Genomic DNA, 16,680 nt, shown 5'->3' with positions numbered 1-16,680 from the left:
GTCTTAATTTCTTACATCTGAAACCAACTAATCAACAGCATCCAGGCACTAGTAAGGGATTTATTTATTCTGTATAATTCTAACATATATATAATCATTCAATTGAATTTACTTACTTTCAGTTCTCTAAACACCTGCTTAAATTGACCTATGATTGCAAAATTACAATGAGAAAGGAGAAGTCAGAAAAGAAGAAGTCAGAAATGTGGAATCTGTGGAATCTGAAGTTTATAACCTTGTGTTCAATCAGTTTGTAACCATAAGCAGCACATTATTTTGGTTGGAGATGGACCTCAAGAGTCTGGTGCTCCTGTCTCTGCTCCTCTGGTCTCACTGTCAGGCTGAAGTGGTGCGCTCTGTCTCTAAGTGCACAGAGTTCTTCCTCCATGGGACTCCTCCACATATCCCTGGAGTGCTGGAGAATGGAGAGATAAAGGATCAGAACCGATACAAAGCAATCTGCCAAATTTATGCCAACCAGCGCAGGTTTTTCACTCTCTACGACACGAAAAACAAGATCCCAGTGTTTTCAGCGTACAAGTTCACAGGTGAAGGGACAATCAAAAGTCTTGATCTCACATGGATCATTGAGCCACAGGTATGTTTTTAATACTGGATACTGTTGTACTATGTAAATTAAAAGAGGATGTAAGGTCTTAAATCTTAAAGATCAGGTACCTACTTTTCAAAATGTGAAAAAGGAAAGCATTCATTAACATCTCTGACTTGTTCCTAGCTCTAAAAATTCCTTCGATAAATGACTAATATGCATGAATATTTTTTGATCAATAGCACAGCTTTAGCTTTAACAGCTTTCTCAGATGGAAAAGTAAATTAGGGTAAAAAGGGGGAACAGTGCAGATTAATGAACATTTAGATAAATGTAAACAAAAAATAAAACATACACACACTATTTCCAGAGACTATGTAGAGTTAGACAGGGCAGGTGAACAAAGCCAGTGCTTACAGTGTCACGTTAGTACAGACATTTAAAAATCCTATTCCACTGTATTGCACATACTCTTTTATTGCACTGCTTCTTACTGCATTTTAACAAGGTGCTTGAGTGAATATAATAAGAACAGTACATGTCCAGCTTTTAAACTTTTTAGAGTATACATGATCACATGATCTCTTACCCACAGATAAATGCTTTTTTTAAAAAGCAAAAGGAAACTGGTGCTTTGCTTCACTGAGAGGAAAGGAGCTTTCATCCAGATGTGACTCTGTTCTGCCTAAATGAGAGTCACCTCTGGCAATGGCTCCAATGTGCATGTACAGCCAATCTAGAGCTCATCCCAAAAAGTCATAGCACTTTCATACTGGTTTGAGTTCACAAAATGTTTCATAAAATGATTTCTGCTTTTATACATACTTTATAAAGGAAACACACTATTGTCATGTTTAATAATATTGGGTAATTCAGCTTAATATTGTATTAAGAAACACTTGTAATAAAATAAAAATATATAAATAAAATTAATTAGAATTAATGAAAGAAACAATAATTATTGTAGAATTTATTGGTCTATTTGTCTTTTTTCTTTCAGCTTGTATCAAATATGGTTCCAGACAAATGTCAGCTACATGCCACAGACAATAACTACAACAGAGGGCTTCTATTTCCCAGGTCTTATGGTTTCTCAGAAACCGACAAAATCTCCACTTTCACTGTGACTAACATTGTCCCACAAGAAGTAACGTTTAGCAAGGGGAGCTGGAATAAAATGGAGACGTGTGTAAAATGTGTCATGGAGAAATACTGCATGAACAGTAACAACAGAATTAAAGGGTATTTAGTGACTGGAGCCGAGCCTGGTAATAAGCTGCTCAACAATAAGACCAATATTCCTTCTGTGATGTGGTCGGCCTTCTGTTGTTACAGCAGCAGAGAACAAAGATGGATCGCGAGTGCACACTGGGGCAACAATGTCCCAGAGGAACCAACAGGCAAATACATGGAGACTGAGACTTTAACCCAACTGAAATTAAGAAAATCATCTGCTTTTGTGCTGTTTCCTGGAAGTCACTGTCCTTCAGACACCACAGTCACTGACTTTTATCCAGAGTTTAATGACCAGAAAGACTGTAACTGTCCACCAACTTCAACAACTACTGCATCTCCCAATACCACAACTGCAATAACTACCACACAACTGCCTACGACTACACAACCTGCTACAACTACGACTACTACTGCTACGACTACTACCACAACAACAACCACTACTACTACTACTACTACCACTACCACTACTACTACTACAAAAAAGAAAAATGAAAACAGAAATGATAAAAAGAAAAGCCAAGAAACTCGCAATGGCCCAAACCATCTGCGTGACTTTTTAAATGTTTTAAAAGAAATTGGTGAAAAAATTGCCAAAGCAGCAGCAGGGGCAGCAGTAGCCGGAGCAGGGGCAGCAGCAGCAGCAGTAGCCGGAGCAGGGGCGGCAGCAGCGGGGGAAGGGGCAGCAGTAGCCGGAGCAGGAGGAGGGGCAATAGGAGGAGGGGCAGGAGGAGGGGCTATAGGAGGAGGGGCAGGAGGAGGGGCTATAGGAGGAGGGGCAGGAGGAGGGGCTATAGGCGGAGGAGCAGGAGGAGGGGCTATAGGAGGAGGGGCAATAGGAGGAGGGATAGTAGGAGTGGGAATAGGAGTTGCTGTAGCGAATGGAGATGGAGCAAATTCAAAAACAGCTCCGCCACAAACCTTTCCAATACCAGCAACTGGCACTACAGGTCCTTTAGCTAATCAGAAAACAGCTTCAAATCTTCCATCTGAATCAGCTGTTGCAGTAACTAGATTGACAACATCTGAACATGATTCAGAATTACATAAAACCAATCCCTCAAAACCTCCTCGGCCTGTATCTGAGGCAAGCGTGACTGTTTTCACAGAGACTGAGCCCGTATTAAATAGAAATCCTTCAACTGAATCTGTCATAACCTCTACATTATCTGCATCTTTACCAAATCCAACCATAATAAGTCAAACCTCAAGTATCACCCAGGCCACCTCTCCTAATTCTGCTACAATTACTACAGTTTTGTCCACAGAAGTGACTCAGTTATCAGAGTTTACCCAAAGTAAAAATCCTTCAACTGAATCCGTCAGAAAGTCTACATTTCCTTCATCTTTACCAAACCCAAGCACAACCGGATTCTCAACCACAAGTCCATTCTCAAGTTTTACCAAGACAACTGAATCCTCTACAATTCCAACAGTTTTGTCCACAAAAGTAACTCAGTCATCAGAGTTTACCCAAAGTGAAAATCCTTCAACTGATCAAAGCAAAACTTCTACATTTTCTTCATCTTCACCAAACCCAGACACAACAGGGTCCTCAACCATCAGTCCATCCACAAGTTTTACCAAAACAACAGAGTCTTCTACAATTCTTAATGTTTTGTCCACAGATGAGACTCAATCATCTGCGTTTACCCAAAGTGAAAATCCTTTAACTGAATCCATCAAAAACTCTATATTCTCTTCATCTTCACCAAACTCAAGCACTGCAAGATTCTCAACCACAAGTCCATTGTCAAATCTTACTAAGACAACCAGATTATTTACAATACCTACTGTTTTGTCTACAGACAAAACTCAATCATCAGACTTTACCCAAAGTGAACATCCTTCAACCGATAATACCAAAACATCTACATTTCCTTCATCTTCACCAAAACCAAGCATAACAGGGCTCTCAACCACAAGTCCATTCTCAGGTTTTACCAATACACCTGAATATGCTGCTACAGTGACAACTGTTTTGTCCACAAAAGAGACTCAGTCATCAGAATTTACCCAAAGTGAAAATCCTTCAACTGATCAAAGCAGAACATCTACATTTTCTTCATCTTCACCAAACCCAGACACAACAGGGTCCTCAGCCATGAGTCCATCTGCAAGTTTTACCAAGACAACAGAGTCTTCTACAGTTCTTAATGATTTGTCCACAGATGAGACTCAATCATCTGCGTTTACCCAAAGTGAAAATCCTTTAACTGAATCCATCAAAAACTCTATATTCTCTTCATCTTCACCAAACTCAAGCACTGCAAGATTCTCAACCACAAGTCCATCCTCAAGTTTTACCAAGACAACTGAATCTTCTACAATTCCTACTGCTTTGTCCACAGACGAGACTCAATCATCGGATTCAACCTCATGTCCTGAAAATTGCTCCACACCTTCTTGTCAGGAAGCTTTATATCAACATTACCAAAACATATTAGCATATTACCAAATGTTGAATGTCTATCATAAAGATGACTAGACGATTTTTGGCTCTTTAAGGTATTACATGCAAAAATTACTCTGGTGAGCTTTGAGCCATGTTAGAATGTTTTTACCTCTTCAAAAACATATTCAAAGTTATGTTTTGTTTCATTCACATGTTTCAGTAACCGTTAATTATTAGTCTGTCTACATCTCCAAAGCTCAAAATACTTTGTTCTACCTTGTGACATCAACAACTGGTAGTTTTCAAGTTAGCACCTTTTACTTTTGTTTAGTAGAGATTGGCAATTTCAGGGTTGAAATTATTCAAATGATTCTAGTGAAGGTGTATGGAGTTTAAAAACACAGTGGGGCACTTCCTGTATTACCAGAGAAAGATTTTCTTTTATCTTGTGTGAAGACATTTTCTTATTCTTTTACAGAACTTTAGTAACTCTGTACTACTTAAACTTAATTTCAATCAGAAATCAAATCATGTTTAGCTTGGTGAATATGCTTATATGTAGCCTACTAGAGCCGACATGCATGTAATGTTATAGATAGCACAGAATTATAATTCAGGAAGCTGTGTTTATGGTTATATTTCTGGTTTAACGTCCATCTTAAGTCATCACCAGTGTCTGTGTACACTGCTGCATGTATGAAGGTCTCTTGAAGGTGGAAAAGAGCTATATAAAAATGTAACCATTTACCATCTGATCTTCCATAACTACTGACCCACAGCTCAAATGGAGATTTATTAGCCTACAGCTAATATGATCAGCTTGCTCAAATACACCTGCTCAGTAGGTATATTTAATGCATAGGGTTATGTGTTTTTATTACTGATTGTATGGTATGGTCCAGATTCTATACCTTAAAGTTTGTACTGATTAGATGTGTTGCATTACTGCATCAGGACTTGGGTTTGTAAAATTCATACATGTTTTGTTATGGCTCTGCAAAGTCTTATAACTGTAATACTTTCTGTAGGTCTACTGCTTTAAATGAGATTTAATCATAATTATGTTTACATGTAACCTAATAAACAGCATGAGAAGTATTGTGGCTCCTCGAGGTGCAGCCTGTCTGGTATTAGTAAACAAACTTGGGTCTTCGGGTTCCCTGGGTTTTGTGAATGAGGATCAGATGGGGAGGGGCGTTTGTGTGGGGCCAGCGGTGCGTAAAGAGCGCGGTGCGGAGACGTCACGGATCAGAGGTGAGCGCGACAACACAGAGGGGAAAAAAAGACAAGAAAGAAAGAGGGAAGAGGAGACGGAGGAGGGAGCGGACACAACAAGACACGCGCAGGTATTTAGCAGCAAACGACACGCAGGAAAGTGGCTCTCACCGCGTCGAAAATTTATCGCCTGTGTCAAATCGACCAACCTTGATTCCTGCATGATTCTGGGTTTGAGGTAAGATATAATTTTAAATAGATGTGCACGTGGATTAAAGTTCAGGTTATAAATTGGGGCTAGAAAATATTATTTAAATGTATCACTAACCAATAGTTGCATGTGACGTCATAATTTCAGACACAGAGCACATGCAAGATTAACTGTATTTAAAAGAAATATCCAAACAAAATCCACAAATGTTGAACCTTAACTTTATTTGTCATGTTTTAACTTTCCCATATTCACGTCCCCTCAACTGACAGCAATTATGTCATGTGAGTAGAATAATGGCACCACTTCCTGAAACTATTCTGAAAACTGTCATCATTTTACTTATTTATTTTTTAAATTTATGCTGACAGAAAAGACACTGAAATTTGAACGTTTTTTCATGTGGTTCAGTAAGTAAAGAGGTATAAGTTGTTAGGCGTGTTCTATCAAAAATCACAACTGGAATCGATCGATTAAAAGTAAAAAGAATTTATTCCCTGTCCAATACAATTCTAATACAGAGCTCTGGGTCAGACCACTATCCCTGATGGCCTATTCTACACAGGACTTAGTTTCAGGCAGTCTGAACACCTGCATCTGTCCCTTAACCCAGTATATATACATTCACAGAAATATGCATAATGATATGTTGATGAGGTTTACGCCTTGGATCCTCCCTGAAGCCTCTCCGTTTATGGGAATGACCGGATCTATTTAGGTTTGGTGCCAGCCAGAATGTCCCCTTGTCAGCTGCTCTGTACAGAATTTCCTTAAAAAGACACAACCTACACAGCTGTTTCTTTAAACACATATATCAGATTTCAATAGTTAAGCATTAATTGTGTGACTTCATTAACAACATTTAAACAAATATATGATTTCAGCATTTAATAATTGCATGTGGTATACTCACGACACTTTATTATTTGTTACAGCCTTCAAAATGTATCTACAAATATCATAACAATGAATAAATACAAAACCATTGCTACAAAAGTCTTGATTTTGGATTTTCTATTAACAGCACTAATAAGGTACACATTGCTGCACAAATGGAGAACATGGTGGCACAACTGGCCAATCCTCCAGCTTTTTACTGCAGCCTGATCAAGCAAAGCTCCAGAATTTAAAGGGTCCATATTACTCCATTTTGTGATCTATGTTGTAATGTTTCCTCATCATAAATATACATAGAGTTGTATTTTGTTTCATTCACACGTTTAACACACAAACCCTGTGTATTTAGGTCTCCATTCCACCTTGTGATGTCATGAGGTAATACAGGAAGTGGTCCAATGTGTTTTTAAGATCCAGCCACCCCCAGTAGAATCACTTGGATAATTTCAGCCCTGGAATTGTCAGCCTCTACTGAACAAAAGGTAAAAGGCACCTGTTCACTTGAAAACTACAGTCTGCTCCATGACATCACAAGGTGGAACAGAGCATGTTGGAGATGTAGACAGACTAATAATAAAGGGTTACTCAAATATGTGTGAATGAAACAAAACACAACTCCAGATATGTTTATGATGAGGTAACATTGTAGCACGACTTAAAGCTTTTGAGAGTAACAAACTGTGTGCAGTACTTCAGTTTACCCTTGCCATGCAGCAAATTGGCCCTGTGAAGGTTAAAGGCTGGCAGGACTTAGTAACAACAGGAAGAGTGTATGTAAACCATGAATAATTAAGGGGACAAGGAGGGATTTGTCAGCCTGAGCCCTGAGACTTACATAATCTTATAACAGTGTGAGATGGAAATTTAGCTGCTACTTTGTCCTGACTCATCAATAATGCAATCACCTATCATTATTGGCTTTATAATCTTATGAATTATGGATCCTCAATAACTTTTTAATCAAGTTTCCAGACTACTTTGCATGCATGCCTACAGGCGTTGGGAATTTTTTTTATCTATGATCTGATAAAAGGGAACTGTGAAGCTCATGGACATGTAAAACGCTAATGCAAAGATGTGTAACCCACTTATTTTCAGTTAAATCAACCATTATAGGAAGAATCTGGACCAGTTAGTATTCCAAACCCACAAACAAATCTTTTATGATTAATCTGTCTACATCTCCAAACTCAAAATGCTCTGTTCCACCTTGTGATGTCATAAAGTGGTAGTTTTTATGTTAACAGCTACCTTTTATATTGTGTTCAGTAGAGATTGGCAATTCCAGGGCTGAACTGTTCCAAATGAGTCTAGTGAAGGTGTGTGGAGTTTAGAAAGACCTGTATTACCACATGACATCACAAGGTGGAACACAAAACGCAACTCCAGGTATGTTTGTGATGAGGAAACAACATTATAACATAGATCAGAAAATAATGTAATATGGGCCCTTTAAGTTACAGCTCTATTTAGAAATCTGACCTATCTCCAGATGTCAGCACGCTCCTCTTTCCGGGGCTCAAAGTTTCGTCATGTTTTTGCGAAGCCAGCGTCTCGAGAGCACAGTTTTGATGGACTGCCAATCACCCGCGGCGTCCATGACACCCACTGCTGCGCCGTAAACCCCGCCTTCATCGCCGTGGTGACAGAGTGCTCGGGCGGGGGGGCCTTCCTTGTGCTGCCCGTCACTCATGTAAGTGATATCTGTACAATATCAGAAAAACAAAACATATACAGACCATCTCAAAAAATTTGAATATAATGAAAAAGTTCTATATTTTTGGTCACTCATTTCAGAAAGTTTTGAAAGCTTCACTCTGTGTGTCATGATGTGTGGTTTGTACTGCATAATTGAAAGTGATTCAGTTTAGTTGATGTTTTTCTGAAAAAGCTCTTACATGTGACTCTACAAAACAATTACTCTGAAAGAATTCCTTGATACAAGTGGGAAAATAAGTGTCCTTTGAACTGCCTATGACAGGTTAGACCACAAATTTTACTAAAACACACTTAAGATCATTATATTTATGATTTTTGGAAAAGCATTTACACTTGTTAGCCCAAGCTGGCAATTTTTTTAGGTTTCAAATTTGACTTCCTGTTTGGAAATTGTGGCATCACACTATCAGAACTCCTCTAATGTACACAGAAATTATTACCTGATAAATAAAACACCTTTATTTTGTTTACTTAATGTTTAAAGTATAAGAATAAATGTGTAAATTGTGTGGACAGAATTCTACCTAGTGTGATTGTGACTGTTAAAAATATGAGCTGCAATAAATAAATAACAGAATGCAACACATAAGTAGCTAGTTTGTATCTATAAGGAGTCATAGACATTCATAATTCAACCATGTACAGCTGAAATCTGATTGTAGTACAAAGAAATAGCCAAAATTTTCCCACTAATACACAGAAAACGTCCTTGCAATAAATATTGACCCCCCCAAAAATTATTGTTGATATAGTATTTCTCATGATAGGCCTGGTAGCAGAGGGTGGTATCTCTTGATGAGTTGTGTGCCCTGCAGACCGGCCGGGTGGACCCCCTGCACCCTCGGGTGTGTGGGCACAGGGCACAGGTGTTGGACGTGAAGTGGAACCCGTTTGACGACCACTGCATCGCCTCCTGCTCTGAAGACTGCACGGTACCTCACTAATAACACCTAAGAATCATATAAAACAGTAACACAACATATGGTTTTGTAGTGGTAGATTCAGGTTTTCTGAATAGGACTATTTTGAATAAGTAAGTGCAGAGCAGTGGGCGGAGGCAGGGGGCGGAGACAGGGGGTAGTAGCCAACAGAACTTTTCTGAGCCTCAAATGCAGGACAATCAAACATGCATGAATCTAACAAAACTATGGGGAACATATTATAAAGTTGTTTCCTCATCAAAAACTCTACATACGTACCTTCACTAGAATCATTTGGATAATTTCAGCCCTGGAAGTGCCATTCTCTACAAACATAAGTAGTTCTTAACTTGAAGACCACTTGATGACATCACAAGGTGGAACAGAGCATTTTGAGCTTTGGAAATGTAGACGGACTAAAAATAAAGGATTACTCAAACACTCTGTGTTTGTGTAGGTGAAGGTTTGGGACATACCAGTGAGTGGGGTGCAGAAGGACCTGACCTGGGCCACCAAGACTCTGATGGGTCACTCCAGACGTGTGGCCATCATCGAGTGGCACCCTACAGCTGAAAACCTGTTGCTGAGCTCTGCCTATGACTACAAGGTGAGTCCAGGATCGCATCAGAGGTGGGTAATAGTCAGTTACATTTACTTGAGTAACTTTTTAAAGGTGCACTGTGTAACTTTTTGGTTGGAGGTCAGTATGTTTGTTTCTATGGATATGTCATTGCTCTTCCTGGAATGCTCCACAGTGTGGACATTAAACAGCTCTACCTTACATGTATTCAGTTACAGGTTTTATAGCTCAAAAATACAGAGAAAAACATGCATTCTGACTGTGAGCATGGTCCCCTCTCCACAGATCTATAACTTGGTCTGGTTTGGTCTCCATGAAGGTGGAAAGGTTTAATACCATACTGTGAAACATTTCAGACAAAGAAATAACATTATATGGAAACAAGCATTTGACAGACCCTCCACCAGAAAAGTTAAACAATGTCCCTTTAAAGAAATATTTTTTTTCTTCTTCTTTTCTAGCATATACTTTAAGTCCTACTTGAGTAATATTTCTACTAAAGTAACACAACTCTTACTTGAGTAAAAGTTTTGGTTCCTCTTCCCATTGTGAGTAAGTTTTCAAATGACAAAAGCTTTATGTGACAAAATGAAATGATTTCAACATTTGTATTTCTTGCACCGCTCCTTCAGATATGATTGTCTCATCTTTGTGTCTATCCTTTAGAAAATACCAGATTACGTGCATTTTTGTATGTTTTGTCATGGTTTCTATGATACTCGAAATTCCAAATATTTGATTTGGCTCCAAATACACCCCTATAACTGCAAGCCTCGATGAGTTTCTTTTGACTGGAGCCGAGTGCTCTGGGTGATATCAAAATCACTTCGTCCACTTCTTTTTACATGATAATACTAATAATAATTACTATAACACCCCTTCTTTAAAAAAAATCACTGGATGGCTGGCTGGCTGTTTTTGACATTTTACTGTATTTATTTCATTGAACTAAACCTAACACGCTGCTTTCATGTTGTGTGTGTGCAGGTGCTGTTGTGGGACCTGTCACAGCCTGGGTCCGTGCTCAGGTCCCCAGTGCGTGTGGTCATGATGCCCTTTCTGTACCGCTGTCCCTCCGAGGCCCTGCTCCTGTCAGTCTCCTTCAGCAGAGACGGGAGCTCTCTGGCCGTAACCTCCAAGGACAGACGCATCCGAATCCTGGACCCACGCATGGGGAAGATACTGCAGGTGTCCAGCAGGGGGCCACACAGAGCCAGTAAAGTGCTGTTCATCAATGACAAGATGCTCCTCTCCACTGGCTGTTCTCCGTGGAACCAGAGGCAGATTGTGCTGTGGGACCCGGTCAGAACTCCAGTACATTATAGGCCTGTAGTGTGAAGTAGTGTTATCATGATAGTAATTAAATCATAGTACTTTCTTTTCTATTACCATGTGGTCTTATATCTGTGTAATTCCTCAGTGGTCCAGGTAGGTTTCATAGTGGTCCATGGGCATATTTTCTAGTCTATGTGCTCTTACACTTGTTCTGATACAGCTCATTCTAAAGCTATTCAGGAAAGGTTCATTTCTGTCCTGTCAATATCGTAACTTGCTTGAATGAGTATCTAGTTTTGATACTAGTTTTAGTATTTCGGAATCTGATTTTTGATACCTAGTAAACAGCACTATGAAAATTTATAGGCATTTGTGTATTCATTGCATTCACTATATACAGTCTCATAACCTTTGGAGGGCAGGGGCCTATATAACTTTATGGGCAATGTACAGAAAATCTAATATTTAGTCTTATCGTCTTATGGTCTCATCATGGTCAATGTGTCTAAGTTGACCAAAATGTAATTATTCTATTTGCTTGTACGATTTTTGGTATTTATATGCAAAAAGGCTCATAAACTCACAAGTTTAATTACTGTAAAAAACATTTTACAGTTTACATACAATTTTTCTGCACAGTTAGTCCTTTTGCATGAATCCCCATGCCAGTGTAGTCTTATGGGTGAAGTTTGGGTAAGATACACAAAGATATGTAATTTAGTCGACTACAGCCCTATCGATTACTTTGAAAAGTTGTTTAAGTATTATAATTAAATGTAGCAAAATTGGCATTGTGTATCAAGCAACCTTATCCTTAGTGTTGAAGTCAAGTGTAAAGGTGCACTGTGTAACTTTACTGGTAGAAGGACTGCTACTGGCTTGTCTCTATGGAGATGTTATTGCTTTGCCAGGAATGTTCCACAGTGTTGCATAAAACTTTTCACTTTAGTATTTATGTCATAACATTTTTTTATTGCTCAAAAATACCTTGCAACATGCAATTTTACTGTAACTGGGGTTGTCATTCCACTGGCCTGTTGGTGTTATCTTCTTGTCTCCATGGAGATATTATTAGTTACAAGCCATACTGTGAGACTTTCTAAGCAATGCACTAACAATTCCACTGATACAAAAGGTGATGGACTCCCTACCATAAAAGTTACTCAGTGCATCTTTAAATGTTACCATCATGACAACACTCACATGAGCCTTTTCCATAACTGTCTGTAATGATGCAGGGTTCCTATGTTGTTTCAGGAGGACCTGTCTGAGCCTCTGTATGAGGAGGACCTGGACGGAGCAGCTGGAGTCCTGTTTCCTTTCTATGACCCCGACACAAACATGCTGTACCTGGCTGGGAAGGTTGGACCCTCTGTGTGTGAAGCAGTGTCTCCTGTTAACAGAGGAGATACTTTATATACTTTATGCCTGCAGTATTATTATAGAAACTTACAGTAGTGACTCGACGTACAAAGATGTGGTCTAAGAAATTAAGTAAGATTAAAAAGTATTTGTGAAAACTACTACTCAAGTAACTAAAAGAGTAACTGTTGGGACATTGATTGACAATTTGAAACTAATGCAATTTGAAGGACAAAACATTAATTAAGGAACAAAATGTCTTTATGTCTGAAGAAGCAGTGCAAGAAACACACATGTTCGAATCATTTCATATTTCCACATAAAACTTTTGTCACTTGTAGACTTACTCACAGTGGGAAGTGTCACCAAAACATTTACTCAAGTAAGAGCACTGTTACTTCAACAAAAATATTACTCAAGTAGGAGTAAAAGTATGCTGCTAGAAAAGTATTCCGAAAAGTACAATTTCTTTAAAAAGTTACACAAGTAAATGTAACTGAGTACTACCCTCTTTGGCCTGTGATATAGTTAAATGCCATACAGTGTAACATTCTAGGCAAAGCAATAATATCTGCATACAGACAAGCAGTGGTGGACCATCCAGCAAAAAAGTTACACAGTGGAGCTTTAATTGTACAGAGTCTGCACTTATTTTTACTTATAATTTATCCTCTTATATTTTCAACTAATATTTACATAATGTGTGTAGACTGTGATGCATTTGTTTGTCGTAGGGTGATGGGAATATTCGGTACTACGAGCTGAGCGGCGAAAAGCCTTTCCTCAGGTTTCTCACTGAGTTCAGGTCCTTGCTGCCACAGAGAGGCCTGGGTGAGACTCTATTTGAATTAAAGGGCCCATATTACACTATTTTCTGATCTATGTTATAAAGTTGTTTCCTCATCACAAACAGACCTGGAGTTGTGCTTTATTTCATTTACCTTACAAACCCTACATATTTAGGCAGAGTTCTTCTCTTAAACTGAAAATACTCTGTTCCACCTTGTGATGTCAAGTGGTAATACAGGAAGTGCTCCATTGTGGTTTTAAACTCCTTACACTTTCACGTAAATAATTTGGATGATTTCAGCCCTGGAATTTCCAATCTCTACTGAACAAAAGGTAAAAGGTACTATTGACTTGAAAACTACCACTACATGACATCACAATGTGGAACAGAGAATTTTAAGCTTTGTAGATATAATTAATTAATAATAATAAAGGGTTACTCAAACATGTGTGAATGAAACAAAACACAACTCCAGGTATGTCTGTGATGAGGTAACAACGTTATAACAGTTTACAGCTCACAAAAGTCAGTTTCGTGTAATATTGGAGCTTTAATATTTGACTTTGTTTATGTTTTGTGTTTTTAGGAGTGATGCCAAAACGTGGGTTGAACATAAAAACGTGTGAAGTTTACAGGTTTTATCGCCTCATTTGTGTCAAAGATTTGGTGGAGCCGGTTTCGATGATCGTCCCCAGGAAAGAGGTAGATGGTTCTATTTTAAAAGTGCACCAAGTAACTTTCCTGGTAGACTGTCTGCTCTGTCTCCATGGAGATCATTGTTTTGTCCAAAATGTTCCACAGAATAGCATTAAAGGTGCCCTATAACTGATCAGTATATAGGATCAGAAAAGTTACACCAATAAACGTATCCATTTCCATGGAGACAAGCAAGTGACACCACCAAGCCTCTTTACAGGTCAGACCCATGGAGAGGAGGCCATAGTAATGCCAAAGGAATATTTTAATTTAGCAATAGCAAATCTGTAATTCAATACACGCAAAGTAGATAGCCATACTGTGGAACATACAAGGCTGGGAATATTACACATGTAGAAGTGGCTCAAATGGAAACTATTGTTGTGTCCTTAGGCAAAACACTTCACCCACATTGCCTAATATGAATGTTGTGTGTTTGTTAGAGGGGCCGATGACACAGATTGGCAGTCTTGCTCCCATCATTCGGCTCCAGGGTAGCTGTGGATACTATTGTAGCCACAGCTGCCCTGGGCTGACCACTAAAGCACTGAGCACCTTTGGGTGTCTTGAAAGGCAATATATCCTATTACATTATTTATTATCTCATTAGATGATTCTGATTCTGATGGATTTGCAAAAGAACTTTTTGTCTCATATGCAGCCTGGTATTTTCCATGAAGACTTGTATCCACCGACAGCAGGAAACCAGGCGGCCATGACGGCTCAAGAGTGGCTCGCAGGGGTCAACAGAGGTCAGTGTGTCAATGGTTCTAGTCCTAGTTTAGTCCTGATTTTAGTTCTAATTTACTGGTTTAGTCCTGGTTTAGTCATTACTTTATACTAGTATTAAACATATTTTACCCATGTGTTTTTGATTTTCAGGACCTATACTCATGTCTCTGAAGCCTGGGACTCGAGTGACCAACCCATACCCAGAATCGGCTCCTGAGAGAGGGCTAAACCGACTGCCCAGCTCCCACTGGATCCACTTAGAGCCAGACCTCAATGCACTGACACGAGACATGGACTTTATGGAGGAGGTACCACAATCATGTTTTAAATGATGAAAAAAGAACTGAAAAAGTTTGCTCAAGTAAAAGTACTCTTATATGCCTAAAAATGTAGTGTAATGTAAAGTAGTGTCACAATACAAAAATGTAAAATTCAAATTCAATACCAAGAAATAGACTAAACTCCTATACCATGATGATAATAAAAAAAAAAAAAAACACCGTCATTGGTAAGGCAGGTAATTTAGACAACAGAATGTGATTTTTAACATTAAGTCATAGTACTTTCTTTTCTATTCCCATGTGGTCTTGTGTTTCCATATCGGCCCATGGGTGTATACTAGTCTATGTGCTCTTATACTTGTTGTTCTGATACAGCTCAAGATCATTCTAAAGCTATTCAGGAAAGGTTCATTTCTTTCCTGTGAACATGACTTTTTAAATATTGATATCATGGACTGTATACAGAAGTGGACTAAGTGAGTGTGACATCAGTCATAGCATTCGGCTCCAGCCAAATGAAGCTCACAGATGTTTGCAGTTACAGGAGCAAAGTTGGAGCCGAGTTTTATATTTGGAATTGAAATTTATTTACGGACAAAATAGCGGACTAAAAACACCAGTATTATGTACAGCAAGTTAGTACGGACTTTTTAAGACCAAAATTACAAGGATCACAGCAGCAGTTACATGAAGAGAAGGGTGACAATATTCCAATATAAGTCAGTTGGAGTCAGGGTCAGAAGGAGCTGGAAATGCCCACCCCCATGAACACTTCGGATTTGGAACACGGTGGCTGGCAGTTAGCTATGTCCATTTATACCTATGATCTATATCTACTTAAATTACTATCTAGTTTCGACATTACTTTTAGTATCAATCTGATTTTCGATACTTTTGACAGCCCTACTTTTGTTTTCAGGCGTTCTATGAGGAGCAGTTGTCTTACCAGGATCTGAAGTTCTCCCATGAGGTGAATGATCTCTCAGGCTGGACCGTGGATGAGACGTTTCTGCCTCTGTGGCCGTACTGCTGCACACCGCACTGCTGTGAGCCCACTGAGAGACCACCTCCAAACACTGAGTCAGAGGTACACAAAATCATTCAACAAAATCAAACATCACAGCACTAAATAGATGTATTTCATTTATTTTCATGTTATATGCATTCATTTGATCATCTTCAAAATACATTTATTTAAGATCAAAAACATTTTTGAGTCTTAAAATCACTATTGTTAAAGTGGAACTAAACTCTACACTATTTTGTTTAGACTATTGATAATTACATCTCTGAATGAAATTAATGATTTTCTGTATTCAAATATCAGCTTTTACAGGCATTTTACAAACAGCAAGAAGAGATAAGAGAACTACGGGAGCAACTGAATCAGAAAGAGGTTAAAAAAAGAAAAATAAATAAAATAAAATTGGTGTAAAACCGATGGTAGTAAAATCTGCAAATTATTTTCTCTTATTTTGTTGCAGGAGAGAATTTCCCAACTTGAAATAGAGATTAAAGTAACAAGAAACAGCATGAGGGCTTCGTTCTGAATGTGTCTTTTATTTTTAGTTCAATCATTTTGTTTTTGTAAAATTCTTTGTAAGCACTGAAAGATTTTGATAAATTTATGTTGACTGCAATGCACCTTTTCCCCACCAGATGTCACTAAAGATCAGATGCTGTAGAAATATTGGTATCTGTTCTTTTTAAATAGAGTTAAGAACAATAAAATTACTTTGATGTGAAGTCAAATTTGCACTTCTGAATAAAAAGACTAAAAGAATGTACAATTGCAAATTTGTAGGAACTTTTTGTCTTTAT

General features: G+C 38.5%; 2 protein-coding genes and 1 long non-coding RNA gene across 8 annotated transcripts; 2 read left to right on the top strand and 1 right to left on the bottom strand.

The window, feature by feature from the left end:
- Nucleotides 1–207: 207 nt before the first annotated feature.
- LOC110158313 (uncharacterized) lies at nucleotides 208–3,202 on the top strand. The gene is made up of 3 exons (XM_020922768.2): nucleotides 208–598; nucleotides 1,551–2,495; nucleotides 3,113–3,202. The coding sequence occupies exons 1-3, from the start codon at nucleotides 287–289 to the stop codon at nucleotides 3,200–3,202; spliced, it is 1,347 nt and encodes a 448-aa protein (XP_020778427.2). The 5' UTR covers nucleotides 208–286.
- A 2,246-nt stretch (nucleotides 3,203–5,448) lies between these two features.
- On the top strand, nucleotides 5,449–16,656 carry LOC110158301 (coronin-2B-like). 6 transcript variants are annotated; one of them, XM_055156133.1, is made up of 13 exons: nucleotides 5,449–5,634; nucleotides 7,997–8,197; nucleotides 9,039–9,155; nucleotides 9,601–9,750; nucleotides 10,711–11,025; nucleotides 12,256–12,372; nucleotides 13,095–13,191; nucleotides 13,737–13,852; nucleotides 14,508–14,598; nucleotides 14,729–14,886; nucleotides 15,779–15,946; nucleotides 16,187–16,255; nucleotides 16,344–16,656. In XM_055156133.1, the coding sequence occupies exons 2-13, from the start codon at nucleotides 7,997–7,999 to the stop codon at nucleotides 16,407–16,409; spliced, it is 1,665 nt and encodes a 554-aa protein (XP_055012108.1). In that variant the 5' UTR covers nucleotides 5,449–5,634; the 3' UTR covers nucleotides 16,410–16,656. The 6 variants fall into 6 exon arrangements, with proteins under 6 accessions (XP_055012108.1, XP_055012109.1, XP_020778415.1 ...); XM_055156134.1 differs by lacking the exon at nucleotides 5,449–5,634 and adding an exon at nucleotides 7,573–7,893; XM_020922756.2 differs by lacking the exon at nucleotides 5,449–5,634 and having other exon boundaries at nucleotides 7,988–8,197; nucleotides 12,256–12,360.
- Nucleotides 6,453–15,988, bottom strand: LOC129409677 (uncharacterized). The gene is made up of 3 exons (XR_008632520.1): nucleotides 15,806–15,988; nucleotides 7,987–12,391; nucleotides 6,453–6,556 (listed from the first exon to the last, which is right to left on the bottom strand). It is a non-coding gene; the product is annotated as an uncharacterized LOC129409677 (long non-coding RNA).
- Nucleotides 16,657–16,680: the final 24 nt, after the last annotated feature.

This window comes from Boleophthalmus pectinirostris, unplaced genomic scaffold (genome assembly GCF_026225935.1).
Source record: "Boleophthalmus pectinirostris isolate CB_2022bp ecotype Guang Dong unplaced genomic scaffold, ASM2622593v1 HiC_scaffold_20, whole genome shotgun sequence".
Lineage (NCBI taxonomy): Eukaryota > Metazoa > Chordata > Actinopteri > Gobiiformes > Gobiidae > Boleophthalmus > Boleophthalmus pectinirostris.
The sequence above is the reverse complement of the archived record's forward strand: the minus strand, read 5'-3'. Positions and strand labels throughout refer to the sequence as shown.

Excerpts from the sequence above, each read along its gene's own strand:
- LOC110158313 (XM_020922768.2), top strand. The coding sequence starts at position 287 with ATGGACCTCAAGAGTCTGGTGCTCCTGTCTCTGCTCCTCTGGTCTCAC. Across the intron at positions 599-1,550 it reads CATGGATCATTGAGCCACAG|CTTGTATCAAATATGGTTCC; the intron begins GTATGTTTTTAA and ends TTTTTCTTTCAG. Across the intron at positions 2,496-3,112 it reads TAGCCGGAGCAGGAGGAGGG|AAAGTCTACATTTCCTTCAT; the intron begins GCAATAGGAGGA and ends TGAATCCGTCAG.
- LOC110158301 (XM_055156133.1), top strand. The coding sequence starts at position 7,997 with ATGTCAGCACGCTCCTCTTTCCGGGGCTCAAAGTTTCGTCATGTTTTT. Across the intron at positions 9,156-9,600 it reads CCTGCTCTGAAGACTGCACG|GTGAAGGTTTGGGACATACC; the intron begins GTACCTCACTAA and ends GTGTTTGTGTAG. Across the intron at positions 13,192-13,736 it reads GCTGCCACAGAGAGGCCTGG|GAGTGATGCCAAAACGTGGG; the intron begins GTGAGACTCTAT and ends TTGTGTTTTTAG.